Genomic DNA, 23,658 nt, shown 5'->3' with positions numbered 1-23,658 from the left:
ACCACCCTCCCTTTTCTTGGTCTGTAATTTAAATTCTGCATGTAATAATCTATACAGATAGCTATTCAGTAAAGCATCACTGGATAAAATAATGCTTCTTTACCAATAGTTAATTTTTGGTTATGTATCAAATTCTTATTAAATTTATATTAAAATAAATATTTCACTTTTATTTTAAGAAGTCTTTCTTTCCAGAAACCTAAAAATTCTTGATCAAAATTTAATACTACTGGTGGTTTTGTTATCCTGATTTTTCCCCCTTCACCCAAAGGTGCTAATCGACTTTTCTTTCCTCTTTGAAGATCAATCAATAGCAAAACCATTACTTTGAGTTTAATGGAAGACAAAATCTAAGATTACTTAGTTTCAAAACATCATAGATGCAGATGTGTAGGACGGTTCAAATTTCCAACTGACTGAAGCCATATAGCAATCTGACATCAATTACTAGAGTAGGTGCGGTAGTTAGTTTATTGCGCCAACCTGGTTGATAAACACATGTGGGGTTAATTGAAGGGCGAAGAGGTAAATGACTCGGTGAGCCTCGCCTTTCGAGTTCTCAGGTCTCTTGCTCTCTGGTGGTCGGACCAGTGTGCAGCTGCCTTAGCCAGTTCCCTGCTTCAGCTAGCAAGGCTCACTTCCTGCTAGACATCCCTGAGGAGAAGCCACATGGACCTACCCCAATGCAGCCCTGGGTGCTGGAGCAGCCGCGTGGAGACCCCTGCCAGTGCTGAGATGCTTACACGCTCACTGATTCAGCTTTCCTCCTGCCGTCGGCATCATTGTGTGTGTTTTGTGAGATGGAGGGGGACTTTGTGGATTGGTGTAGGACATATGGGTTAATGGGTTAATGTTGGACTTGTGGGCTTGGGCAGCACTGGGTTGGGATGTTTTCTTGATGCACACTTAACTTTTATATAAAATTCTCTCTAATACATGAGTTTCTGTGGATTTGTTTCTTTAAAGTACCCAGACTAACACAGTAGGGTTCAATCAATCATGTTAAGACTACTTAATAGTGATCTTCTATTCGTTTTTTTGGTTTTTGTTTGCTCTCTAAGCCTCATTGTAAGTAGCATACTTTGAGTCATTTTCTTTGTCATTTTTTGAATTAGAAAGATCTACAGAAATGCCTCAGAGTATCTATTTGGAATAAACATTATGTTTCATTTTTTTGAGTTTTGATTATTTCAAATATTGTTTTCCATTAATGGCAAGTTACCCTCCAATTCAATTTTGTTAGACACACTGACTCACAATGATTTAGAACCAACTTGATAACATCAAAAATAATAAGTTTTTCTAAGATGTTTATTGAAAATAAACAAGCTAGGAAGGAATATATGTTTTTCATGCCCCAACTTTTCAATTAAGTACTATATTTTCTCTTGATTTTCACAGAATCATCTCTTTGTTCCTGCCTTTGCTTTTGGTCCACTAATCCGGGCATATTTTCTTAACGATCATTAGAGAAAGACCCTTAACTGGAGGTGACTATTTTAATTTCACTAATTTCTCCCTCAGGACACAGTGACTGTGCCTTTAAGCTACTCTAGAACTGCAGATTCTGAGACAAGTGCTGGTCATATTATCTTACTTCACTGAATAAGTGTTTCACATTTTATTAAATAACTATCAAATCAAACCCTTCTCCAACAATGTGTAGTGACTTTAAGGAAATGATAGACGCAGGCAATTTATTATTAGAAACACTGTGGGCTAATGTGAAATTATTTGATATGGCTCTTTGTAACTTCACCCAAATGATTGAGCAGGCGCATGCAAATTAGATATAGAACACTCTGAATTGGGACTTGGTTAGCCTTGTCATCCTACTTGGTACAAGAGTAGGTAATCTCGGAAGCGGAGTTGAGGAATCCAATTATTATCAAGAAAAAGGAGCCACTAATGGGTCATGTTAGCGATCCCTGCCTGAAATGGGAAAAGCAGCATCGACACAAGATGCTGCAGCACTGAGACCACAGAGAGAGCAGAGGAGCGGTACCCAAACTGGAAGATGGAGTAGGGAGAAGGTTTTCTGGACTAAGGAATCGGGCAGAATCCAAGAAACGATGTGGTCGATAGAGAGAAAGGGGCTTGCCAGCAGAGCTGAAAAGAGGTGCTTGGGAAAAGGCTCTGTATCTTTAACATTTTGTAACCACTCAGCTTTGTTTAAAACATGCATGATATAGTCTGCGTTCTATGTGGCATTTGCAATGGATTAACAAACTCAGCAAAGACAATTGCAATGCAAGAGGCACTTGGAGTCAAGTTGATAAAGGAGGAAGAAAGATGGCAGGTGGAGGAAGGCTGTCTGATTTTTGCTTTATTGCAGTCAGCCTTGGGTGAGGGTAGGGTTGGATTCCCCTTCTCCCTTCTCCCGGTAGAGGTTAGATATATCCCCATGCCATTTCTTCACACTGCAATGTGTACAGAATTTCAAGTAGTTAACCAGAGCTTCCAGAAAAACAAAGACAGAGTTTCCTCAAATTGCAAGCAAGCATGAACTGTGGCCTCCCAATGATTACGGTATGCCTGGACAATGCCACTCTATAGGTGCCAAAAACAAGTGCCTGCATTGCAAAGGTTGTTTAAAAAGCAACTAAAATGGGCATGTGTGTAACTTGAACTTGGATTCTGGTTGTTCTCAGCTCTCTCAACATTTTTTATTTAAGTAAGTATTTGATGTGTGGGGTTTTCCCATATATTTTAGGATGTTTAGCAGTATTCTTGATCTGTATTTATTAAATGTCGGTAGAGTACCTGTGTTCAATTATAACAGTCAAAATATCTCTAGATGGTCGGATATCTGTGGAAGGCAAAATTTTCCCTGAATGAGAACGACTGATTTATCGTTCTCTGGGTATCTATCTCTCAGAGACTGAAGGTTATCTGAGGTTATTCTCTTATGAACCAAACCATTTCCTTTTTCGGCACATTGTGGATGTAAACTCAGCAGTAGCTCTTAGTCTTAAAGGAGACAATGCAGCTGCAGTGTTTATCAAGTCCAGAACATGCGACTTGTTATTGCCATCTTCCTTCTGTCTCTGTTAGTTCTGCATCCGCTGACTAAATAAACCATGGATTAAAAATATTTTGAGAAAGAATAAGATAATAAAAAGCCATTAAAGGGCCAAAGCAACCCTGTAGAGTGATGGCAAGCTGCTATTTGCAAAGCATTTAGAATATATTATGCATTATAAGTAATCTAGAGATAATTTAGGGTATTCAAGAGGGTTGCATAGGTTATGAGCAAATATGTTACTATTTTATATAAGGAGCGAGAGAATCTGCAGATTTTACTATGTGCAGGGATCTTGGAAGCAGTCCTCCTGGATATTGCAGGATGATTCTTATATAATCATTTCAGTGACAGTTTTTTATTATTACTGACATTAGAATTTCCTCATAACTCTCATTGGAACAAAAGTATATACACCTATGGATTTTTTTTGCCCAGATTTCCTTCAATGTATTTGTAGTTTAATATTTATTCAGAAATAATTAGCTACATATCTAATTTCTGTTTTCCCTAAGTCTACCTATGATACCTGGCCTCATGTGTAAATATTCTTAAAACATGCAGGTTCTTTTAAATTATTTATTAATATCTATTCTCTGACATTATCTTCTAAAATAGGAGGCATGGGAAAATCGCAGTTAAATCACTAGTTTAGTTCTAAAATAAAACCATCAGCAATGAACATAAACACACAATTCATTTAGAAATATATGGACAAAAAAAGAAATGGAAAAATCACACAATTTACTGCTATTGAATTATCAAAATGAATATTGATAATGACAGAAAACCTTAGAGACCCATGTTGTCTTTCCGAAATTAAGTTGACCTATCCCTTATGGAAATCAACTTGTCAGTGAGAGAATGAGGACCATCCACTTCTGGTCCTATCAAAGGGACTCGGTTAGCTGTACCTGGAGCTCAATCTGATGTCTTGAGAATGATGAGGGCAATGAATGTACAGATGTGCTTTACACGAGTGATGTGTGTATGAGCCCCCAATAAAAGGATTAAAAAAGAAAAGAAATCCATGGCTGGTGTGGGCATGTCTCTCTGGTGCACTGTGCTCTCTTGTGACTGGATACTTAAATGCCTTCCTTTCATAGGCCCTCTCTGAACTCTCAAATTCGAAAGGTCAGCAGTTGGAGACCACCAATAGGTCCCCTGAAGAAAGACTGGGCTTGCTACTCCCTTAAACAGTTAGAATCGTGGAACCCCAGAGTGGGGTCGCTAAAAGTCAGCATTGACTCAAGGGTCCTGAGTGAGATTATAGGAGACAAGAAGAAAGAGTCGACTTACCGACTAGGAAGGGAAAGGATGAGTTAAGAGAGGGTTGTTTTTTGCTGATCATTGTGCAATCATTGCATTTATGAAGATCAGAAGTCAGAAGAAAAGATACTGATCACATTCTATAAAAAATTAGGATACAAAATTCTGTGCTTTACCTGAAACATGTAAAACATAAGAATTGCTTCCAGTGAAATTTAAGTCTTAGATCATTGTGGTTGTTGGAGACTACTTTAGGGATGATAGTCACTAAAAATTATTAACAAAAAATATTCTGTCTGTTTCTGAAGAGGATGCTCCTTGCACATTGCCACAAATAAAAACTTAACAAAATTCTTCTGGGAAGTGATTCTGATTTATGAATTCTGTATTAAACCGTCTAAGTACATCTGCTAGGGACAATATAATAATTGTGTGTATGCATGTGTGTGTGTAATGATTTCTTAGAATAAAAAATTATGTATAAATTCTCCATGATTTAAGCATTTTCACCAGCTTGAATGCACCCAGGGTGATACATAGTATACTCAAATATCGGTGTTTTTTCAGGGCTACTGTTTTTTCTTTTGTGCCTTGGTTTCTAGAAATACATCTTATGTGAGAGTAAAGTATTGTTACACAAAGTGAATGAGTTTTTTAGAGTATGTATTCAGTAGCATTATCTTGTCTTTAATTTAGTGTTTTATAATACATATATAAATAAAATATTGCAAGAAAATCAAAGAAGCTCTCATTAAACCAAAATATTAAAATGTGAAGCTCTTCTTTCTGGATACATCCTCCTTCCATGTTTCCAACTCCCTTTCCTGAAGAATCCTGGCTCTTTGATTTATACAAAGTCAAAATGAGAGTTGGGCATCCTCGAGGGTCTCAACTAGTGTTCATTTTAAATGTTCTTTGAATTTTAGGAAGAAGCCTCTGTGGTGTAGTGACTGCGTGTTAGGCTGTGATCAGTAGGATCGACATTTCAAAACCACCAGAAGGTCTGAAGGAGAAAGACTGAGATTTCTACTTCCGTCAACAGCTATAGTCTTGGAGACCCACAAGGGGTCGCTATGAGTCAGCTTGGATGCATTGACTCCTTGGCGATGAGTTAGTAAGTTGAATTCTAGAACAAGAAGAAGTCAGAACGGTGCACGATCAAAGCTTCAAAGTAAACCGGGTAACATTCCCAGCAAAATTCTCTCAGACAACTTTGGCTACCCTGGAATCAAGAGTAGGTCCATTGTCCTTGGGGGCGAAACCCCACAAACCCCCAAAAAACAAAGACTTTTTGGTGCAACTTTCCTAACCTTTTTCTTATCAATTCTCAATTTTCCTAAAATTTCTTCAAACCAAGTTACCATTAATTGTCCCGTTTTCTTCTAGAAAATCTGTCAAGAATACCCCTTTCAGATTAAAAAAAAAAAATCAGTTGCCGTATCCTCCTCAGCTACCTTCTCTGTCTTGAATTTAACTGGCCCAGGAAATGTTTTTGGTAACCTCCATTTTGATCGGATCTTCCTCTCTGGATCATATTGGCCATATTGGCAAATCCTAGACTGATCTCTGTTACTCTTTGACCTACCTGATCCTTAACACAAGACATTTGACCCCTATAATTCTGCAAGTTTGCTGAGACCAAAATGTATAATTAGCATCAAAAATATAAAATCATGTGAGACCTCAGTAGCCATTGCATCAAGGGTGATTACACAGCTTTCCTTACCAGTTCCTGGATGTCAGCCAGTGTCTCCCTTTCTTGGCTCATTTTTGAGATTTTTCCCACCTTCTTTTCAATAGTTGATTCATCCAAGACCTGTTGTTTTATGTGGGGCACTATTTTCATTAACTTATTGCAAAGATTCAATAATTTGGAAAGTTGTCCACTTAAGTTTTGCTAAAAAAAATTGATCTTAACTATAATCTCAAATCATCCTTTTCTATAGCACAAAGCATATCCTTATTTTGAAGAGACTCTTACAAGGCTAAGAGAGTGTATTACTGTGAGAACTTTTCTGTAATCATGTACTGATTGCAGAGACAAGCTTAAACCCTTAAAAAAATAAAGCCATGTATTTGTGAACTCTATTCTAGCAGTACTTTTTATTTGCATTCATATACATCAGAAATGGTTGAAATGCATAAGTCAAACATTACATTGCATTCCAATGTGAAGAGTACCTTTTACTGATGTCATTGTTAGCTGCTATTGAGTTGCTCGCTAGCTCGTGTTGATGTATAATCAAGGCTATAATTCTGCCCTCCCCAATGGCAGCCTCATGATCAATTGTGGATCAAATGCTTATGAGCCATCATTTTCATTCGCAGATATTCAGAAGTAGATCACTAAGTCTTTTTTTTCCTAGTCCCTCTCAGTTTGGAAGGTCTGCTGAAACCTGTTCAATATCAGAGCAACACACGAGCCTCCACTGACAGGTGGGTGGTAGTTGGATATGAGGTGCCGCAGCCAGGAATTGACCTGGATTTCCCACATGAAAGAGGAGGATTTGATCACCTAACCATACTCACCCCATATAGATCATTATATATGGGGTCCTCACACCACATGAATGACCTTGAACTCCTGTCACATCAGTTTCTTCAAGTCACCTGAAACTAGCATGTAATCTCAGGGTCCCATCACGTTTCCCCTTTTGTCTGTTCTAGTCTCTTTTACTCAGTGGTGTGACCATCTGCTGAAGCTTTTTTTATACTTCAAACCCCAGTTCAAGTTTTACTTTATTGTGAAACAGCTCAAGATCTGCCCTGTCACCCCAACTGGTCATCCCATCTCCAGCCTCTGCTGCAGTGTCAGCCATTTCTGCCTGCACAATCCATCTGGATCTAACATCTGCCCTGATTATTTTATTATAAATCCCTATAGATCAGGAAACATTGTGTCCTTGGTTCCTGGAATACCTTTTGACACATAATCAAGTTTCAATAAATGTTCATTTAACAAACAACTGAAGGTTTTGTTGTTACCAGATATTACTTTATATTAAAAATGACCACTGGAAACTGAGATGAAATTTTCTCTTTTCCAGCTAAACACATATGTACATACACACACAGCTAAAACATTGATGAAATATACCCTAGTTTGCTTGTACTTCCCGTTCCTTCTGGACACAGAGCCTTCCGGTGGACTGTGAGAGGGCGTCTATAGACATGGGACTTACATTTTGAAGGTGCACGTGACTCTTCGCCAAGGGCTCTGACTTTCCCATGGTGTTGGATACTTTGAGACTGTAGTGTTTACCATGGTGTGTCTCTTTCAGCTGCTCTTGGATTTGTTTAGTTTGTTTCCTGTGGATTTAAATACATAATTTATGTAGATTCCGATATGCATTATTTCCATTCATAGTTTTCAAGGCTCACTCAGTCCAACCAGAAAATACTTTAGAGGGAAACAGATGTTTGCCAATTATGATTCAGGTATCTGCATGCCATGGGGTCCTTCGAAGGCTGAAGGAAACATAACATTTTTGTCCTGGTCCCTATTGACAGGTCAGAGGTCATCGACACTCATCATTAAAGGTGCTGTGGAGAAGTGACTGCTAGAAAACCAGAATCATGGGCCCAAGAGCACATATAACATATTAATAAAGTACATTTACCTTTTCACAGTTCAAATCTGCGTAGGTTAATTGCACATAGAGGTTAACGGCAAAGGAATAGCTCACTTATTCTTCCCAATAGTCCTGGATTAACATAAGATTGGCCCCCTCCATTTCAAATAGTAAACACTGTTGATTTTTCATCAGCACTAATTATATGACAAAGTTAATTGTATATACCTACATGAGTCAAACTCAGTCTGTGGGAGAGACAATCACGTTCTGCCCATTTAGTAAATGATAAAACTGAGGTACAGAGAAATTAAATAATGTGGCTAGGGAGCTACAAAGTGGTAAAATGGAAACTTGTTCCCACTCAGTCTGGCTGCCCAGTCTACAGCTGCTCACCATTCAGAAGGGTAAAGTCCAAGTTCTTATAGCTTCTAATTGGGAAGGCAGAGAACTGCCTTTTTCTTTCTTTTCTGTCTTTAGGCTAACGGTGTGGCACTCTGCCTACTTCCTGAGAGTGACGATTGTTTATACCATGAGGAGGCCATAGCCTGTTCCCAGGCTGAGATTGTTCTTTTCCAGGGGGTTCATACAAAGTTCCTGTTAACAGAAGACCCCGATCCATAGTATTCCTCAGACACTTTGCACAATGACCCCACCCCCCACCTTCCCTCTGCGCATGTGTCCCTCCACCAAGGACACTGTCAAGGACAGAGAGCCATTGGTAGAGAATGGCTGCCATGTCTATGGAAAGCCGATCACACTGACAGGCTGCAGGCCACAGGCAGGGACCACTGAGAGACTGCGGCTCTGGAACCAGTGTGTCTGAATTTGAATCCCTGCCGTACACTCGATAGCTAACGATTCCCTGAATGTCTCTGAATCTGTAAAATGGACCTGCTGAGAGCTATGGCCAGGGATGCTGTGGCCATTAAACGCGAGAGCACATGAGAAGTGTCTGCTCCTCCCTCTCTCGTTATTCAGTGGGCTTGGCTACGTGGGAAGTGAGAACATTGGCCCGGCATGAAAGAGAGCATCCTAAGAGTCCTCTCTCTCAACCACCGGTAGTTGCCGCCTGGTTTGTAGTCTCTCATCCCCTTGGGATTTCCATTCGTGTTAGGTAGCTATGCCAGTTTATTTTTTTTTCTTTTATCATTTCAGTGATTTGGGAAACTTTTGTCTCCAATACTCTTTTTTTTTCCATTGGTTTCGTCCAGTTGTAATCACGTATATATTTCCTAGCCATTACTCTAGAGCCAATTGTTCAAAATAAGTATATTTTGTTGCATTTGAAGAAGTGTGTAGTCGCCACAAAATCTAGTATGGATTTATTAATGAAGCAAAAGGAAGATAGAAGATTCTTCCTGATTAAACCATCAGGAACTACTAAACTTGTTCTTGGAATAGAATAAGAACTCACTAAGCTCCTAAGGGCCAGCAAACGATCCCTGAACTAACTACAAGCTTTTCTCTTGTGAACTGTTTTGTTCTGTTCTCTGTCAGCGGGTTTGTTTTTGTTGTTTTGTTGTCTGGTTGTATACTGTTGCTTTGTTTTCCTCTGTCTTGTTTTCGTGCATGTTAGTGTCTCCACAGGTCTGTCTGAATAGGACAGGCTGGATGAACTATCTGGAGGAAAAACAATGGGACCGACAGTTCCGGGGGGACTTGGGGTGGGGGGGTAAGGGGGGTAAGGAAGTGGTGTTAACAAACCCAGGGACAAGGGAAAAAACATGGGACCCCAAATGGTAGAGAAGGGGGAGTGGCAGGCCTGGTGGGAAATGATCAAGGGTAAGGTTGCTTAGAGAAGAGGTATACTCTAGCCCAGGTGGTGACGAAGCATGGTAGTAGGGCAGGAGGAAAGTCAAGGGAGATGGAGGAAAGAGCTAGGAGTCAACGGGCATTCATGGAGGTCTAGACAAAGACATGTACATGCAAATATATATAGGAGGATGGGGAAATAGATCTATGTGTCTATATTTATAGGTCAAGTATTAAGGTGGCGGAAGAACCTTGGGCCTCTACTCAAACACTCCCTCAATGCATGAATACCTTCTTTTATTTAATTAGAACTCTATGATGCTCACTCTCCCAACACAACGGCTGGAGCCAAAGTGGGTGAACAAGTAAATGTGGTGAAGAAAGCTGATGGTGCCCGGCTATCAAAAGAGATAGTGACTGGGGTCTTAAAGGCTTGAAGATAAACAAGCGGCCATCTAGCTCAGGAGCAACAAAGTCCACATAGAAGAACACACCAGCCTGTGTGATCGAGTGGTCCCAAAGGGATCAGTTACCAGGCATCAAAGAACAAAAACTCATATCATTGACTGCACACCTCCATGATAGGATCGCTGAAGACAAATGGGTGCATAAGCAAATGTGGTGAAGAAAGCTGATGGTGCCCGGCTATCAAAAGAGATAGTGTCTGGGGTCTTAAAGGCTTGAAGGTGAACAAGCGGCCATCTAGCTCAGAAGCAAATAAGCCCACATGGAAGAAGCACACTGGCCAGTGTGATCACGAGGTGCCCAAGGGACCAGATATAAGGCATCATGCAAAAAAAAAAAAAGATATAAGTGTGTGTATGTATGTGTATATATGTATATATGTATATGTATATATATATCATATTAAATGAAGGGGGAAGTGCAGAGAGGAGACCCAAGGCCCAAGTGTCGGCCAATGGAGATCCCCTCATAGAGGGGTTTAGGAGAAGAGATAGGTTAAGTAGGGTGTGAGGTAGTATCGATGAAGAACACAGCTTTCCCCCAGATCCTGGATGCTTCCTCCCCCTAACTACCATGATCCGAATTTTACCTTGCAGGCCTGGATAGGACAGAGGCTGTACACTGGTACATATGAGGGCTGGAGGTACAGGGAATCCAGGGTGGATGATACCTTCAGGACCAAGGGTGTGAGGGATGATGCTGGGAGAGTGGAGGGTGAGTGGGTTGGAAAGGGGGAACTGATTACAAGGATCCACATGTGACCTCTTCCCTGGGAGAGGGACAGCAGAGAAGGGGGGAAGGGAGACTCCGGATAGGGCAAGATATGACAAAATAACGATGTATAAATTACCAAGGGCACATGAGGGAGGGGGGAATGGGGAGGGAGGGGGGAAAAAAAGAGGACCTGATGCAAGGGGCTTAAGTGGAGAGCAAATGCCTTGAGAATGATTGGGGCAGGGAATGTACGGATGTGCTTTATACAATTGATGTATGTATATGTATGGATTGTGGTAAGAGTTGTATGAGTCCCTAATAAAATGTAAAAAAAGAAAAGAGAAAAAATGATTAGGGCAAAGACTGTACAGATGTGCTTTATACAATTGATGTATGTATATGTATGAACTGTGATAAGAATTGTATGAGCCCCAATAAATTGTTCTAAAAAAAAGAGTTAAAGTAATAATAATATCATTAGTCCTTTCCCTAATTTTAAATGTAAAACCTGGAAAATATCAATTTGTAAAGAAAAAATATCCCTCAAAATATCTGACAGCGTTCCCCATGCTTTATCTCCTAGAACATGCCCACCTCCCCCATCCCGCCCGCCTGCCCCGCATCCCAGTTTAGAGTCCAGTGAGGCCCTTCATGGTCCGGCGTGAACTTCATGTTTAAGCCTCCCACGAATTCCTAAGGCCGCCTCACCTGTCTTCTCTGTGAGTCATGAGAAGCCCTGAAAGAAGTGAGAGTGGCCCTAGGAGCAAAATATCAGGCAGATTTGAGAGGCTCAATAAACAGTACTCTTAGTGATTTCGGGAAGCATCAGGACTTGCTAGGCGTGATAAGTAGACCATTTTCCTAGTGTATCCTTCAGCTATTGAGAGAATCAATGAACTCGGGGCTTCTGCTAAATTCAAGAAGCTGCTTCTTTACTTCAGATTCATCTTTTGTCCATCTTTCCATGCTTCTTCGATTAACATTTTGTTTAAAGATTTATTTTTTGGGGTAGGGTGATAAACTGTAGAAAGGAATCAAGTGAGAATGTTTAAATGATGGTAGAAAGTAGTATAATAAAAGGTGAACAAGAGAATGTAGGCTTTTCGTTAGGACCTGGATATTTGGGGGATATGACTACACATGCTAGTATATAGGATGTAGGTTGAAGTGAATTTATTTGGAGATTCAAAGTGGTGAAGTCTCAAATTCCTGAAATAATTAAGCCTTCCATGCTGAACTAAATGTGTGTGTTTATATGTGTGTATTCACTCCCACTTCAATTGAACTGATTCTGATTCACAGCGACCCCGTATGGCAACACATTAGTGTCTTTTTGTGTTTCTGAGACTTTTAAATCTTAACATAAGCCTCGTTCTCCCACAGAGGAACTGACAGGTTTGAATCACTGACTTTGCAGTAAACAGCCCAATGCACCACTAGGGCTCCTGCCCATATATGTAAACCTCAACTAAGGATAATGCTCCCACCGTAATTATTTAATTATTATTATTATTAAGGAGATCCCCTAAAAATGATTATTCAATCTGTATGTTGAGCAAATAATCATAAAAGCTGGATTTTATGACGAAGAATATGGCATCAAGATTGGAGGACGTTTTATTAACAAACTGTGATATACAAATGACACAACTTTGATTGTTGAAAATGAAGAGCACTGGAACCACTTGCTTATGAAGGTCAAGATTGCAGCCTTCCATCTGCAGCCATTGGACATCCCCTTACGGAAGGGTCGTGGGGCGGAGACGAGCCAGTCAGGGTGCGATGTAGCAACAATGAAACATACAACCTTCCTTTATGCTTCCTTCCCTGTCATTATCATGATCCCAATTCTATCTTACAAAGCCGGGGAGACCAGAGGATGTACACTGGTACAGATAGAAACTGGAAACAGGGAATCCTGGACAGATGATCCCTTCAGGACCACTGGTGAAAGTGGTGATACCAGGAGGGTGGAATGAGGGTGAGGTAGAAAGAGGGAACCAATTATAAGGATCTATATGTGACCTCCTCCCTGGGGGACGGACAACAGAAAAGTGAATGAGAGGAGACATAAGACAGTGTAAGATATGACAAAACAATAATCTATAAATTATCAAGGGTTCATGAGGGAGGGGGAACAGGGAGGGAGGGGGAAAATGAGGAGCTGATGCCAGGGGCTAACATGGAGAGCAAATGTTTTTATAATGATGAGGGTAACGAATGTACAAATGTGCTTTATACAATTGATGTATGTATGGATTGTGATAAGAGTTGTATGAGTCCCCAATAAAATGATTTTAAAAATAAGAGTGAAGCCTTCAGTATAGATTCCATATGACTTGATGTAAGGAAGACCAAAATCCTCACAACTGGACCAATAGGTATCATCATGATAAATGGAAAAAAGTTTGAAGTTGTCAAGGATATTGTCTTGCTTGGATCCATAGTCAGTGCTCATAGAAGCAGCAGTCAAGAGATCAAAATATGAGTTGTATTATTTAAATCTGCTACACAAGACCTCTTTATAACATTAAAAAGCAAGATGTTCCTTTGAAGGCTAAGGTGCACCTGACCCAAGCCAGGGTATTTTCAATTGCTTCATATACATGTGAAAGTTGGACCTGAATAAAGAAGACTGAAAAAAAATCTATGCATCTAAATTGTGATGCTGAAAAAGAATATTGAAAGTACCATGGACTGCTAGAAGGACAAACAGATCTGTATTGGAAGGAGTAAGGCCAGAGAGCTCCTTAGAAGTAAGGATGGCAAGGCTTCATCTCAAGTACTTTGGACATGTTGTCAGGAAATACTAGTCCCTAGGGAAGGGCATCATGTTTGGTAGAGAATCCATCCTCAAGGAGATGGGTTGACCCTTTGGGCTGCCACAATGGGCTCAAGCATAGAGACAATTGTGGGGGAAATGGCTGCAGGACCAAGCAGTGTTTATAAGATTACTATGGGTTGGAACTGACTCAATGGCACCTCACAACAATAAGGATAACTTGTGTGAATGTGAGATGAGGTAGGGATGTACGCTGTGTATTTTGATAACCCCAAAGTTTGGATAGAGGAATCAGAAGTCCAGGAATTAGTAAAAAGAAACTATATCCAGGTGTTACAATATCTACACTGCTTTTTGCCTTATATATGGCATGCTATGGAGTATTGCTTTTTTTCCAGAAAAAGAAAAACAACATAACAAAGCCAGTGCCTGAAATTATCCTAGAAGATAGGAGCATCTGGTGACAAATATTACTTCAGTTGAGATGAGGCTCAGATATTATTGTTACTTTATCATTTTTTAAATTTACTTATTTATTTTTATTTCCTGAGGAGGTAGAAAGCCAATATTATTGGGATTCCTGCTCTTCCCTTGGCCCACACGTCCAAGACTCCCCATAATGATCCAACGTTTAACACTGCACATCCTAGAATGTAGCCAAGTGCTGAGCGGAGACATTCATTGCAGGGCCCACCTTCTTCTGCCCATAGAATTGAGAGATCGACAGTTCCCCAGATATCCGTCTTCCAGTTTTCCAGCAGTATTTCATTTCTCTGATTACCGTAATCAGACTTTCATTTAAGTGTGGTACAACTCCAAATTATCCTCTAGAAGTTAGTGATTAACTACTTCTTCGTAGTAATTTGCTTATGTTAGATACACAAATTCTTTCTTGTAGGCAGCACTCGCAAGGAGCCTCTTAAAACGCCCTGCAGGGTGTGATTATTCCCCTAATGTGCCAGTGTAGGTGCACAGCTTTCTAGTCTCCAGCCTCCAAGTCCCTGCGTAGAAAACCGTGGGTGTTAATAGCAGCAAGACTTTATTGAGTATTTACTCTTGAACCACTATGCTGTGGGCTTTACAGTGTTGTACAATTCGACCCTTAAGGAACTCTATAAAGTGTACACTATTTTTGGCCACATTTTATAAAAAAGAACCTGAAGTCAAGAGTCTCTGTTGTAGAGTTTCCGATGGAGCACAACAATCAGGTGGCAGATTGAACCTCAAATCCAGATATCCCCCTAAATTTGTGTCCATAGTTATCAAGTCCACGCTGACCCAAATCAATCCTATGCAGGATTTCTGAGACTGCAAATCTTTACATGAACAGGCAGCCTCAGTTTTTTCCTGGGGGTCATCTGGTGTGAGCCACTGAGCTTTCTAGACCTCACCAGCAGGCCTCCTTCCCATGTGAACTCTTGGCCACTGTTTTTATGGCCTTCCTAAAGAATGGGCCATGCTGTGAGCGGCAGGAGAGCATGATTCCTTCTAAACAGTGTCACCATCTAATAAGAAAACTCCACAAAGGAATTTTGGTATAATGGTGAAGAACACGTACTTGAAAATAGAGCTACTAAATGTCAAGGATATCTTCTGCCGTGTCCTATTATGTGGATTTGGCAAACTAATATTCTGAAATAAATTACAATATCATATGGAAAATGCTAAAAGTATACATAACTATAATAGTTGTGAGTGTAACTCACAAATGCATGAAGAGCCCAATGTTCAAGGCAGTACCCTCCTGCCATGGAAGTGATTCTAACTCAGGGCCAGCGTAGAACTGCCCCTCTGCTATCTGAGTTTTATGAGTTGTGATGGACTTGATGGGAGTGAGTTGGACTTCTGAAATCTTTATAGGCACAGAAAGGCTCATTTTTCTTCTGTGGAGTAGCTGGTGGGTTTGACCTGCTGACCTTGTGATCAGGTGCACAGGGTTTACATAGTCAACTGCATCACCAGGGTCCTTTTGACAAAGCGTAAAGATCAAGTTTTTATGCTCACCGCCCCAACTCACTGCCATCGAGTCAATCCTGGCTTATAGAGACCCTAGAGGAAAGCATAGAATTGTCCCTGTGAGTTTACAAAGAGTAAGTGCTCAAAAATCAATAGATGTCACCACTAACATAGTCAACACAGGAAACTGAAGCTTCAGCACACAAAAATAGAACAAGACATAATATCCTGGTACTGAAGCCTGGAGCAGAAAATTAACATTAGGTAAATAAGAATGAAACTAAGAAAATCTAAATAAAATACAAATATCAGTAGTATTATTGTGTCAATTTTGCTCCACTCTCAGTAACAAACACTCCATACTAATGTAAGATGCTAATAAAAAGGAAAACTGAGTGTGGGATATTTGGGCATTCTGTACAATTCTTAAAATACTCATAATGTGGTAAGCCTTCAAATAGTCGAAAATATTCTACACTAAACTATTTTTCTCATTTTTAGATTCATGCTCACACTTCTGTTCCTTTAAAAAGTATAACTACTGTTTTCTTCAAAGATCGGCATGCATTGATAGATAGCATGCACTAATTCAAGAAACGCGCCTGTTTTCAGAAGAGCAAGTGGGTCAGAAAATAGAGTCCAAGAAAAGTCAGTGCATATTGGCTTGAAATTGCGAGCCGCTTTAGGAGAATCGTGCGTGCATACTTTCTTCAGGTCAGCACATCCCGTAAGGCACTTTGGTAGTACAGTGGGTTAAATGTTGGCTTGTTATCGGAAAGGTGGGTGGTTTGAACTGAGCAATCCCATCCATGGAAGAATTATTAGGAAATTATAGGAAAGAATTGTAGGAAAGGGACTGCTTTCCTAGAGACACACAATCTCTAAAACCTGTGGCGAAGACTTCCCATAGTGTTGCTATGATTGGAATTGAATCTAGAAAGTGGGTTTAGTTTGGCTTTGTTATATATGCCTCACAAGAAGTGAAGCAGTTTAATATTTTAATTTGCATTTATTTTTATTAGTTCAGGTAATGCCAATTCCATCAATAAAATGTTGCCATATACACAGATAGGATATATGTGTGCATATGTATATGTATATGTCTATATGGGTTCCAAAAGGTCTGTGGAAATTTTTAATTATAGGATAATTCATGAAATCTGGGAAGCCCTCTAATATATCCAATATATTCCCTTTATTAATCAAAAATAAGTGCTTCTATCTTGTTTATTGGCAAGGGAATCAGGCATAATAGCAATCTACATACACATTTGTGATCTGAAAAAAATATTTAGCTAAAACCTTTACGAGCATCCGTACAGATAATGTGAAATGAAAGATGGAGTCTGCAGCTCCTCTACTATCTCTTGCGTTTCCTTAGAAAATATAGATACTAATTGGTCATATTTGGCTGCCAGGAATTGCCCCTTCTATTCTGAAGACTTGGGGAGTTAGTGTCATGCAGACTCTGATGCTTTATTGTAGACATTTTGCAAGAGCTAGAATTCAAGGAACACAGAGCATTCGTGATCACCCAGAGGAGCAGTGACTAAGTACATCCAAGATGAAACCACACAGAGACACATATGGGCATCCCTCTGGATGCACAGACTCACCACAGTCTGCAAATGCTTCTAAGTCATAGGGAGAAGTTTCATGGGCCCATACGCACTAGATCTCTCTGCTTGGAGCAGAACTGGACGATAAAGTACCTCCTCTGAAAAGTAACCTTTAACGCTTGGGGAGAAAAGAAATAAAAAAATATATCTCTTACTTGCTTTTGAAGTAGAATGCTGCACAGAACATGCCCACGATGACCAGTCCAAAGACGATGCATGAAATTGACAGCACCTGCCTCTGATAAACTTCTTCACTCTCTGTGAATTTTAAAAACAGAATTAGAATGAGTGTTAGCAGGGTGCAATGAGACCATCCCCATCCTTACGCTTCTGAGCTGATAGGATCTCTTCAAAGAACAACCCCTTTTTTCTGCCATGAGTGGAAAAGAAATGAGAAAGCTATTAATGTTCAATCTCTTTTACAAAGTTCAGTAGGAGAACAATATTATGTTAAATCTTAATGACAAAAAAGGAACTCAGACATAAATATCACAATTATGAATCTAATTATCAAAAGACATTCTTTGACTTTAGGACATTCTGGCAGATACACATTTTGAAATTGTGTTGGGCTTAAAATAATCAGCTAGAGCAACAAATACATCTCTGTAGGAATATACTCATGCCAGTGATGGCTTATCATTTAGAATGTTTTTTAATGTGATGTTGATGCCTCTATGGGTTTTGATTGTGATTTGGCCCTTGACTATTATCTCCAAGGACAATGATTTAATTTCCTCATGGTAGACAGCTTTAATACTACAGAGAAATTTTATTCATCTACTCCATGATCTACGAAATACCAAAACTACACCTCAGTCACCGTGGCCACGGTCATAACTTTTAGCTTGTCATCACAGACATGCTAATAATTGAAAAATAAGCATTTCACATCTCAGCCCCTGCCACTTCCAGCTCACTTTCGAAATGAGTCTATGAAATAATTCTTCCCTCGAATAAAGAACACTTGGTTCTTGGCACCCCAGCACTTACTCTCTCTAGTCACTCTCCTTTGGAATTCATTCCCTAGAGAAGCAGAGAGACCAGGTTTTCATCGTTTCATTAATCCACTTTCCCTAACTATATTCAACCGCTGTAGCCTTTTCTGTTTCCTCCTGTCCCATCTATCAAAAGGATTATTAATCCCATAAACTGCTCTCCATGTCCAGCCCTTGAGCAGTTCAAGAGTGGAGGAGATTACATAATCGGGCAGATGAAATCAACAGGGGTTATCGACTGTGTTACTTAGGTGGACATCCAACATTGACTAGCAACCTCATCCATTTATGCCTTCAGTCCCTCTTGCCTATCTCACCCCTCCTCCATTACTTTTCATGCCTCTAGCTTCCCTTTTTCTCCCTAACTTGCAAAGCTTACTATAAATGTCCCACGGAATTCTATTTACAGGAAATCCTTCCTATTTATAACATAAAATATCCAAAATTGAAGACATTTGTATCCATTTCCTTCTTCTTATTTGTACACAGCTGTTGTTCTTAAACTTCAGTTGCATGGAGGTGACCATGGAAGCTATTGAAGATCAAAATTCTGTCCTCCATTTCCCCAGAATTCCTAATTAGTACATTCCAGAGTAGGGAGAGACATTTGCATCTGTTACAAGTCCTGAAGTGATCTTGGTGCTGAGGGTGTGTGGGCCGCACTTTAGAGTCCTGGAACAAACCAAAAGCCACTCAAACCCTCCCTAAATTACAATTACCTGAGGAGATAGTTTTCATATTTGATGCCACATTGGTCTATTTTGGATCTTCTGAATAAAAATGTTTATTTTAAAGGAACTGTTCAATCACTTCTTACATTAAACATAGAGGATTATTCAATAAGAAAAAGTGCTATGTTTTTACCAAATATTAATTACTCTGGATTCTATTGCCTACTATCATCTCAGAATCTTCTCATTACTGAGCATTGAAAGGAAACAGAAACTAATCAATTCATTCTATGAGGCAAAAATTACCTGTATAGGCTAGCAAAAAAGAAAACCACAGAAAAATATTCTTCATTGAAAAAGATGCCAATATTCTTAGCAAATTTAAGAAATCTATACCAAGAACATAGGATCTAGTGGAGTTTTTTTCAAAGAATACAAGGTTGGTCTAACATTTTCAAAGTATTCAACATAATTAACCACTTAAACAAGCTTTAAAAATCTCTGTAGAGGCAGAAAAAGTACTTGACAAAATCCATCGTCCATTCCTTATTAAACCTCTCAAAAACAGGATTGATTAGGAGAGAAAAACTTCAATCTGATAAAGGTCACTTATGAAACACACACTCTATTATGCAGTACTAAATGTGTCTCCCCTATAATGTGGAAGAAGGAAAGGTGTCTACCTTCACTGACGCTGCCCCAGACCCGAGCAAGATTCGGGGCTTCATGTACTTTGATTTGTTTTGTTCCATCCTGTTACAATTCATTAAAACTGAAAAACCTTTTCCATTTTCCTTTAGAAGTTAGGAATTAACACCTACCCCTTTCAAGGGTAAAACTGCAACTGAAATGCAGAGAAGATCCTGCAAGCAAAAGGAATAGTCTAGAATCAGATGGCCTGTCTCAAGTCTGACATAATATTGATCGCTCAAGAAAATCCCCTCCACCAGGACTACCGACTTGATTTATTTTGCTTCTTTCTGGAAACCCCCATTTTCCTTGCTTCTAAAATACTCTTTAACTAGTTTCTTGGGAAGCAGGTTGTATTGGAAGTCTACTCTGTCTCCTTAAATATCATATTAAATAAATGCTCTGCCTCTCGTCTGTGCCTGCCTTCTGAAACAATTCATTTGAGACAGGCCGCCCAAATCACCCAAGTTGTATGAATACTACCACATCAACATTGTAGGAGCAATAGCCAGTCAATGAGGCCAAAGAGAATTCAGATAGTAAAATTGAGTGTGTGTGTGTGTTTGTGTGCATGTGTGTGTTTGTGTAAAGTTTGTTCAAAATAACAAATTTATCTATGCAGAAATGCTGGTTAAATTTATTTAAAATGTATTATAACTAATAAGCTAATAAATGTGCTTAGAAATGTTCAGGACCCAAGGTTAATATACAAAACATAAATGTAGGAATACTAGTTATAAATAGTAGGAAAATCAGTAAAATATAATTTGTGATAGGATCAATTTTATAAAATACGCAGACAAAATTGACACATATTATCGTTATCAAGGCCAGTAAGCTGAAAACGATGAAACTATTCTGTGGAATTTAAATAATAAATAAATGGAGATAAATAAATCATGTTTCTAGATTAGGAAGTTGTTTTGTCCCTTGGGCCTTACTGACAAAGCATCCCAAATGAGGGCCACTTTTAACATAATCTGATATTATAAAAGTTCAATATTAACCCGATGTCATTTCTCCACATAGATTATATACATTCCAGTGAAGATATCAGCAGGCAAGTTATTGTTATCGTTTGAGGTTGTTGAGTGCCGGCAAGTCAGTTCCAAATCATAGCAACTGTGACGCACCCTTCGCTGTGGACTTGGTTTTATGGGAAAGAGACCAAGTGGATTTGAATCCTCTTTGGCCTTTTTCCTTCTGCTGAAGCTGACTCTTCCTTCTGGTTTCTCGATTTCCTATTGGGTCACCTGCCCACCCCAGGAGCCAGCAGGGGACTACCGATGTGGATTTATTGGTTGACTTCTTATTTATAACTACCTCTGCTTCAACCAGCCTGTGCCCCTCCTCCCCACCCCACTATCTCTTCTTCATCATCCTGTTTCATCCATTTCCATTAGACAGGAGAAGCCCTGACTTGAACTGTACTGGACTTACCTATTTCTAAACCGTACTAGTCCTTTCTTGAGGAGAACTTATTTCTATGGGCAGCATATACAAGTCTCGCTGGTTTAGCTCCTCTGGATAATCCAGCCTAATACAGCAAGCCTTTGTACAACACAATGAAGTACTGTGCTGGTCCTATGCTGTGTCCTCACAATTGTTATGTCTGAGGCCAAGGTTAAAGCCACAGCTGGGTCAATCTAGCTTGTTGCAACCTTTCTCTTTTCCATTGACCTTCCCCATTACCAACCGTGATAGCCTTTCCTGGGGACTGATATCTTCTGATAACATGTCAGAAATACATTAGATGAGGTCTCACCACCCATGTTTCTAAAGAGCATTCTGGCTGTTCTTTTTCCAAAACAGATTTGTCTGTTCTTCCCGCTGTCCATGGTACTTTTAATATTCTTCACCAGTACCATACTTTAATTCTTTTGTGATTCTTCTTCAATTTTCCATAATCAGTGTCCAACTTTTACTTGCATATGAGGTGGTAGGAAATATCATAGTTTGGGCCAGGTACACCTTAGTCCTCAGAATGAAATCCTTGTGTTCCAATACTTTAAAGAGGTCTTGTGAAGCATACTTTCTCAACACAATATGCCATTTATCTCTTTACTGCTGCTTCCGTCAGCCATTGGTTGTGTATTTAGGCAAGTTGAATGTATTTGAAATTTCAATATTATTGTTTAGCTGATTCTAGATATCATGCAAATATATCAAGGATCTAGAATAATCAAAAGTAACATATTAATAAATGGAGAAAATAATGGACTCAAGTATTTCAGTTTACTTGGGTTCATAATCAACATCTATCACATAGTTAATTTTATTAAGACAACTTAACTAAGACAAGGTGCCCAGTTTTTTAGTATAACATGAGTCTATATGTTGCCATGAAGGCACTTGAATATGATCAACATTTAAATCAACTGACATTAAGAAAAAGTGATTACCCTTGATAATGTGAGTTGATTTCATCTAATCAGCATCAGTTAAGAAATCAAATGGCATCTTGCATTGGGCAAATCTGCTGCAGAATGCATCTTTAAAGAATTAAAGAGCTAAGATTTTACCTTGAGGACTAAGATGCACCTCACCTAAATTGTGCTATTTCATTCACTTCCAATGCATTCAAGTCAAACAATGCACAATATGTGTTTCATGAGTCCATGTATGTAAATTTCTAGACACTGAAAAGCAATCTTTATAACTAAAAGCATATATATTGATACTAGAGGTTGGAAGTATCCAGTAGTAACACTCAGGGTTGAGAATCATAGATTATATAGGGGTTAAAGTATATTTACAGATATACTAATTGCATCACATATGTATTATTTTCATATCTTACACCATTTGCTATCTCCCTTCACCCATGTCTCTGTTGTTCACAATACTGTAAATCTTTATGGGAAAACACAACATTATCTTGTGGACTTTATTAAGGAAGTTGGATATTATCTTATGTTGGATGTAAAGCCAATTATTGTCTTACTGTCATCAAAAACATGTATATGTTCTTAATATACACATGAATTGATATATTTTTAAAATATTGGTTTATGCATACATAAATGTCCAGACCTATGAATATATAAACACCATATGAAAATATGCATATATTTAATACATACATATATATACATAAGGATTTACATATTTTTATTTTTGAAGACAATAACTGATTTCACATCAGATGTAAGATAATATCCAATTTCCTCAATAGAGTCCATAAGGCCATGCATTAGCTGACCACCGAAAGAAACAACCTTTCCTCTTTCTGTTCTTCCAGCATGATGTATTTCATTCTCTCTCTCTTGCTCTCTGTGGAATATTATTTTTCTCATACAATCTTTTTAATGCCTACACAACTTTCATATCTCAATTTAAATGTTGCTTTCTTTAAAGTACTTCTTTTCTAAGAATTTCTGCCTTTGTAGAAATCCCTTGCTTTGAATTGTACATAACAGAGCAATTCTTACCCCGAGATTCTCTTATGGTTTAGTAGCTCTTCTCTTATTCATAAAATGACCTCTGATGTTTCAACCAAATCTGCATTTCTGAGTTGGACATCTGCTTCTGACCCTGCTTATATAAATTCTACACCACAGTCCCTTCCTGCGGGGTTTTCACCTCCAAACCTGGTCGCATGTCTTAAAGTATATATTCCTAGAGTCCATTCAAGGAAAAAGTTATGTGAATATATTTATTTCCAGGACTTTAAATAAACAGTATAAAACATTGGTATTTAGAATTCTCAAGGTTCATCTTGCCTTTCTTTTCTGTTGACTCAAACACGGCTTTCTGGTGATGTTAAGTGACCTGGCCAGATTCCAGGAATATAATCTACTCATTCGGTCTGTGTCTTGGTTCTCTAGAACTCCAAAAACAGACATACCACACATGTGTGGCTTACAATAAAGAAACTTATTTCGTCAATTCAGGTTAAGTGTGTGCTTGTTCTAGGGAGAGTCTTTACTTTCCCTTGGCTCTGGAGGAAAATGCCTTTGAGAGTCTGCTCCTGGGAATCCTCATGGGGTCTAGAATAGCTCTTCCCTCATCTCTATTTGTTCAACTTGTTTGTTTAATCTCTTATATCTCAAAAAGATTGATTTAGGTTATATAATATACGTACCCTTTCTCATTAACATAACAAATACAACCCAGTCTCAAATGGTATCATTACCACAGCACAA

General features: G+C 39.0%; 1 protein-coding gene across 4 annotated transcripts in view; it reads right to left on the bottom strand.

Annotated features, from left to right (window-relative positions):
- The window catches only part of NRG3 (neuregulin 3), a 1,273,738-nt gene that overhangs the window by 53,128 nt on the left and 1,196,952 nt on the right, over positions 1–23,658 (bottom strand). For all 4 annotated transcript variants that reach the window (XM_075559154.1, XM_075559155.1, XM_075559156.1 and 1 more), the window contains exons 5-6: positions 17,310–17,412; positions 7,474–7,600 (exon numbers count right to left, since the gene is read on the bottom strand). In XM_075559154.1, the coding sequence (XP_075415269.1) occupies positions 7,474–7,600; positions 17,310–17,412 (230 nt within the window). The remainder of the gene's footprint in view (positions 1–7,473; positions 7,601–17,309; positions 17,413–23,658) is intronic.

Source organism: Tenrec ecaudatus, chromosome 10 (assembly GCF_050624435.1).
Source record: "Tenrec ecaudatus isolate mTenEca1 chromosome 10, mTenEca1.hap1, whole genome shotgun sequence".
NCBI lineage: Eukaryota > Metazoa > Chordata > Mammalia > Afrosoricida > Tenrecidae > Tenrec > Tenrec ecaudatus.
Note: the sequence above shows the minus strand (reverse complement) of the source record. Positions and strands in the feature narration are given on the sequence as shown.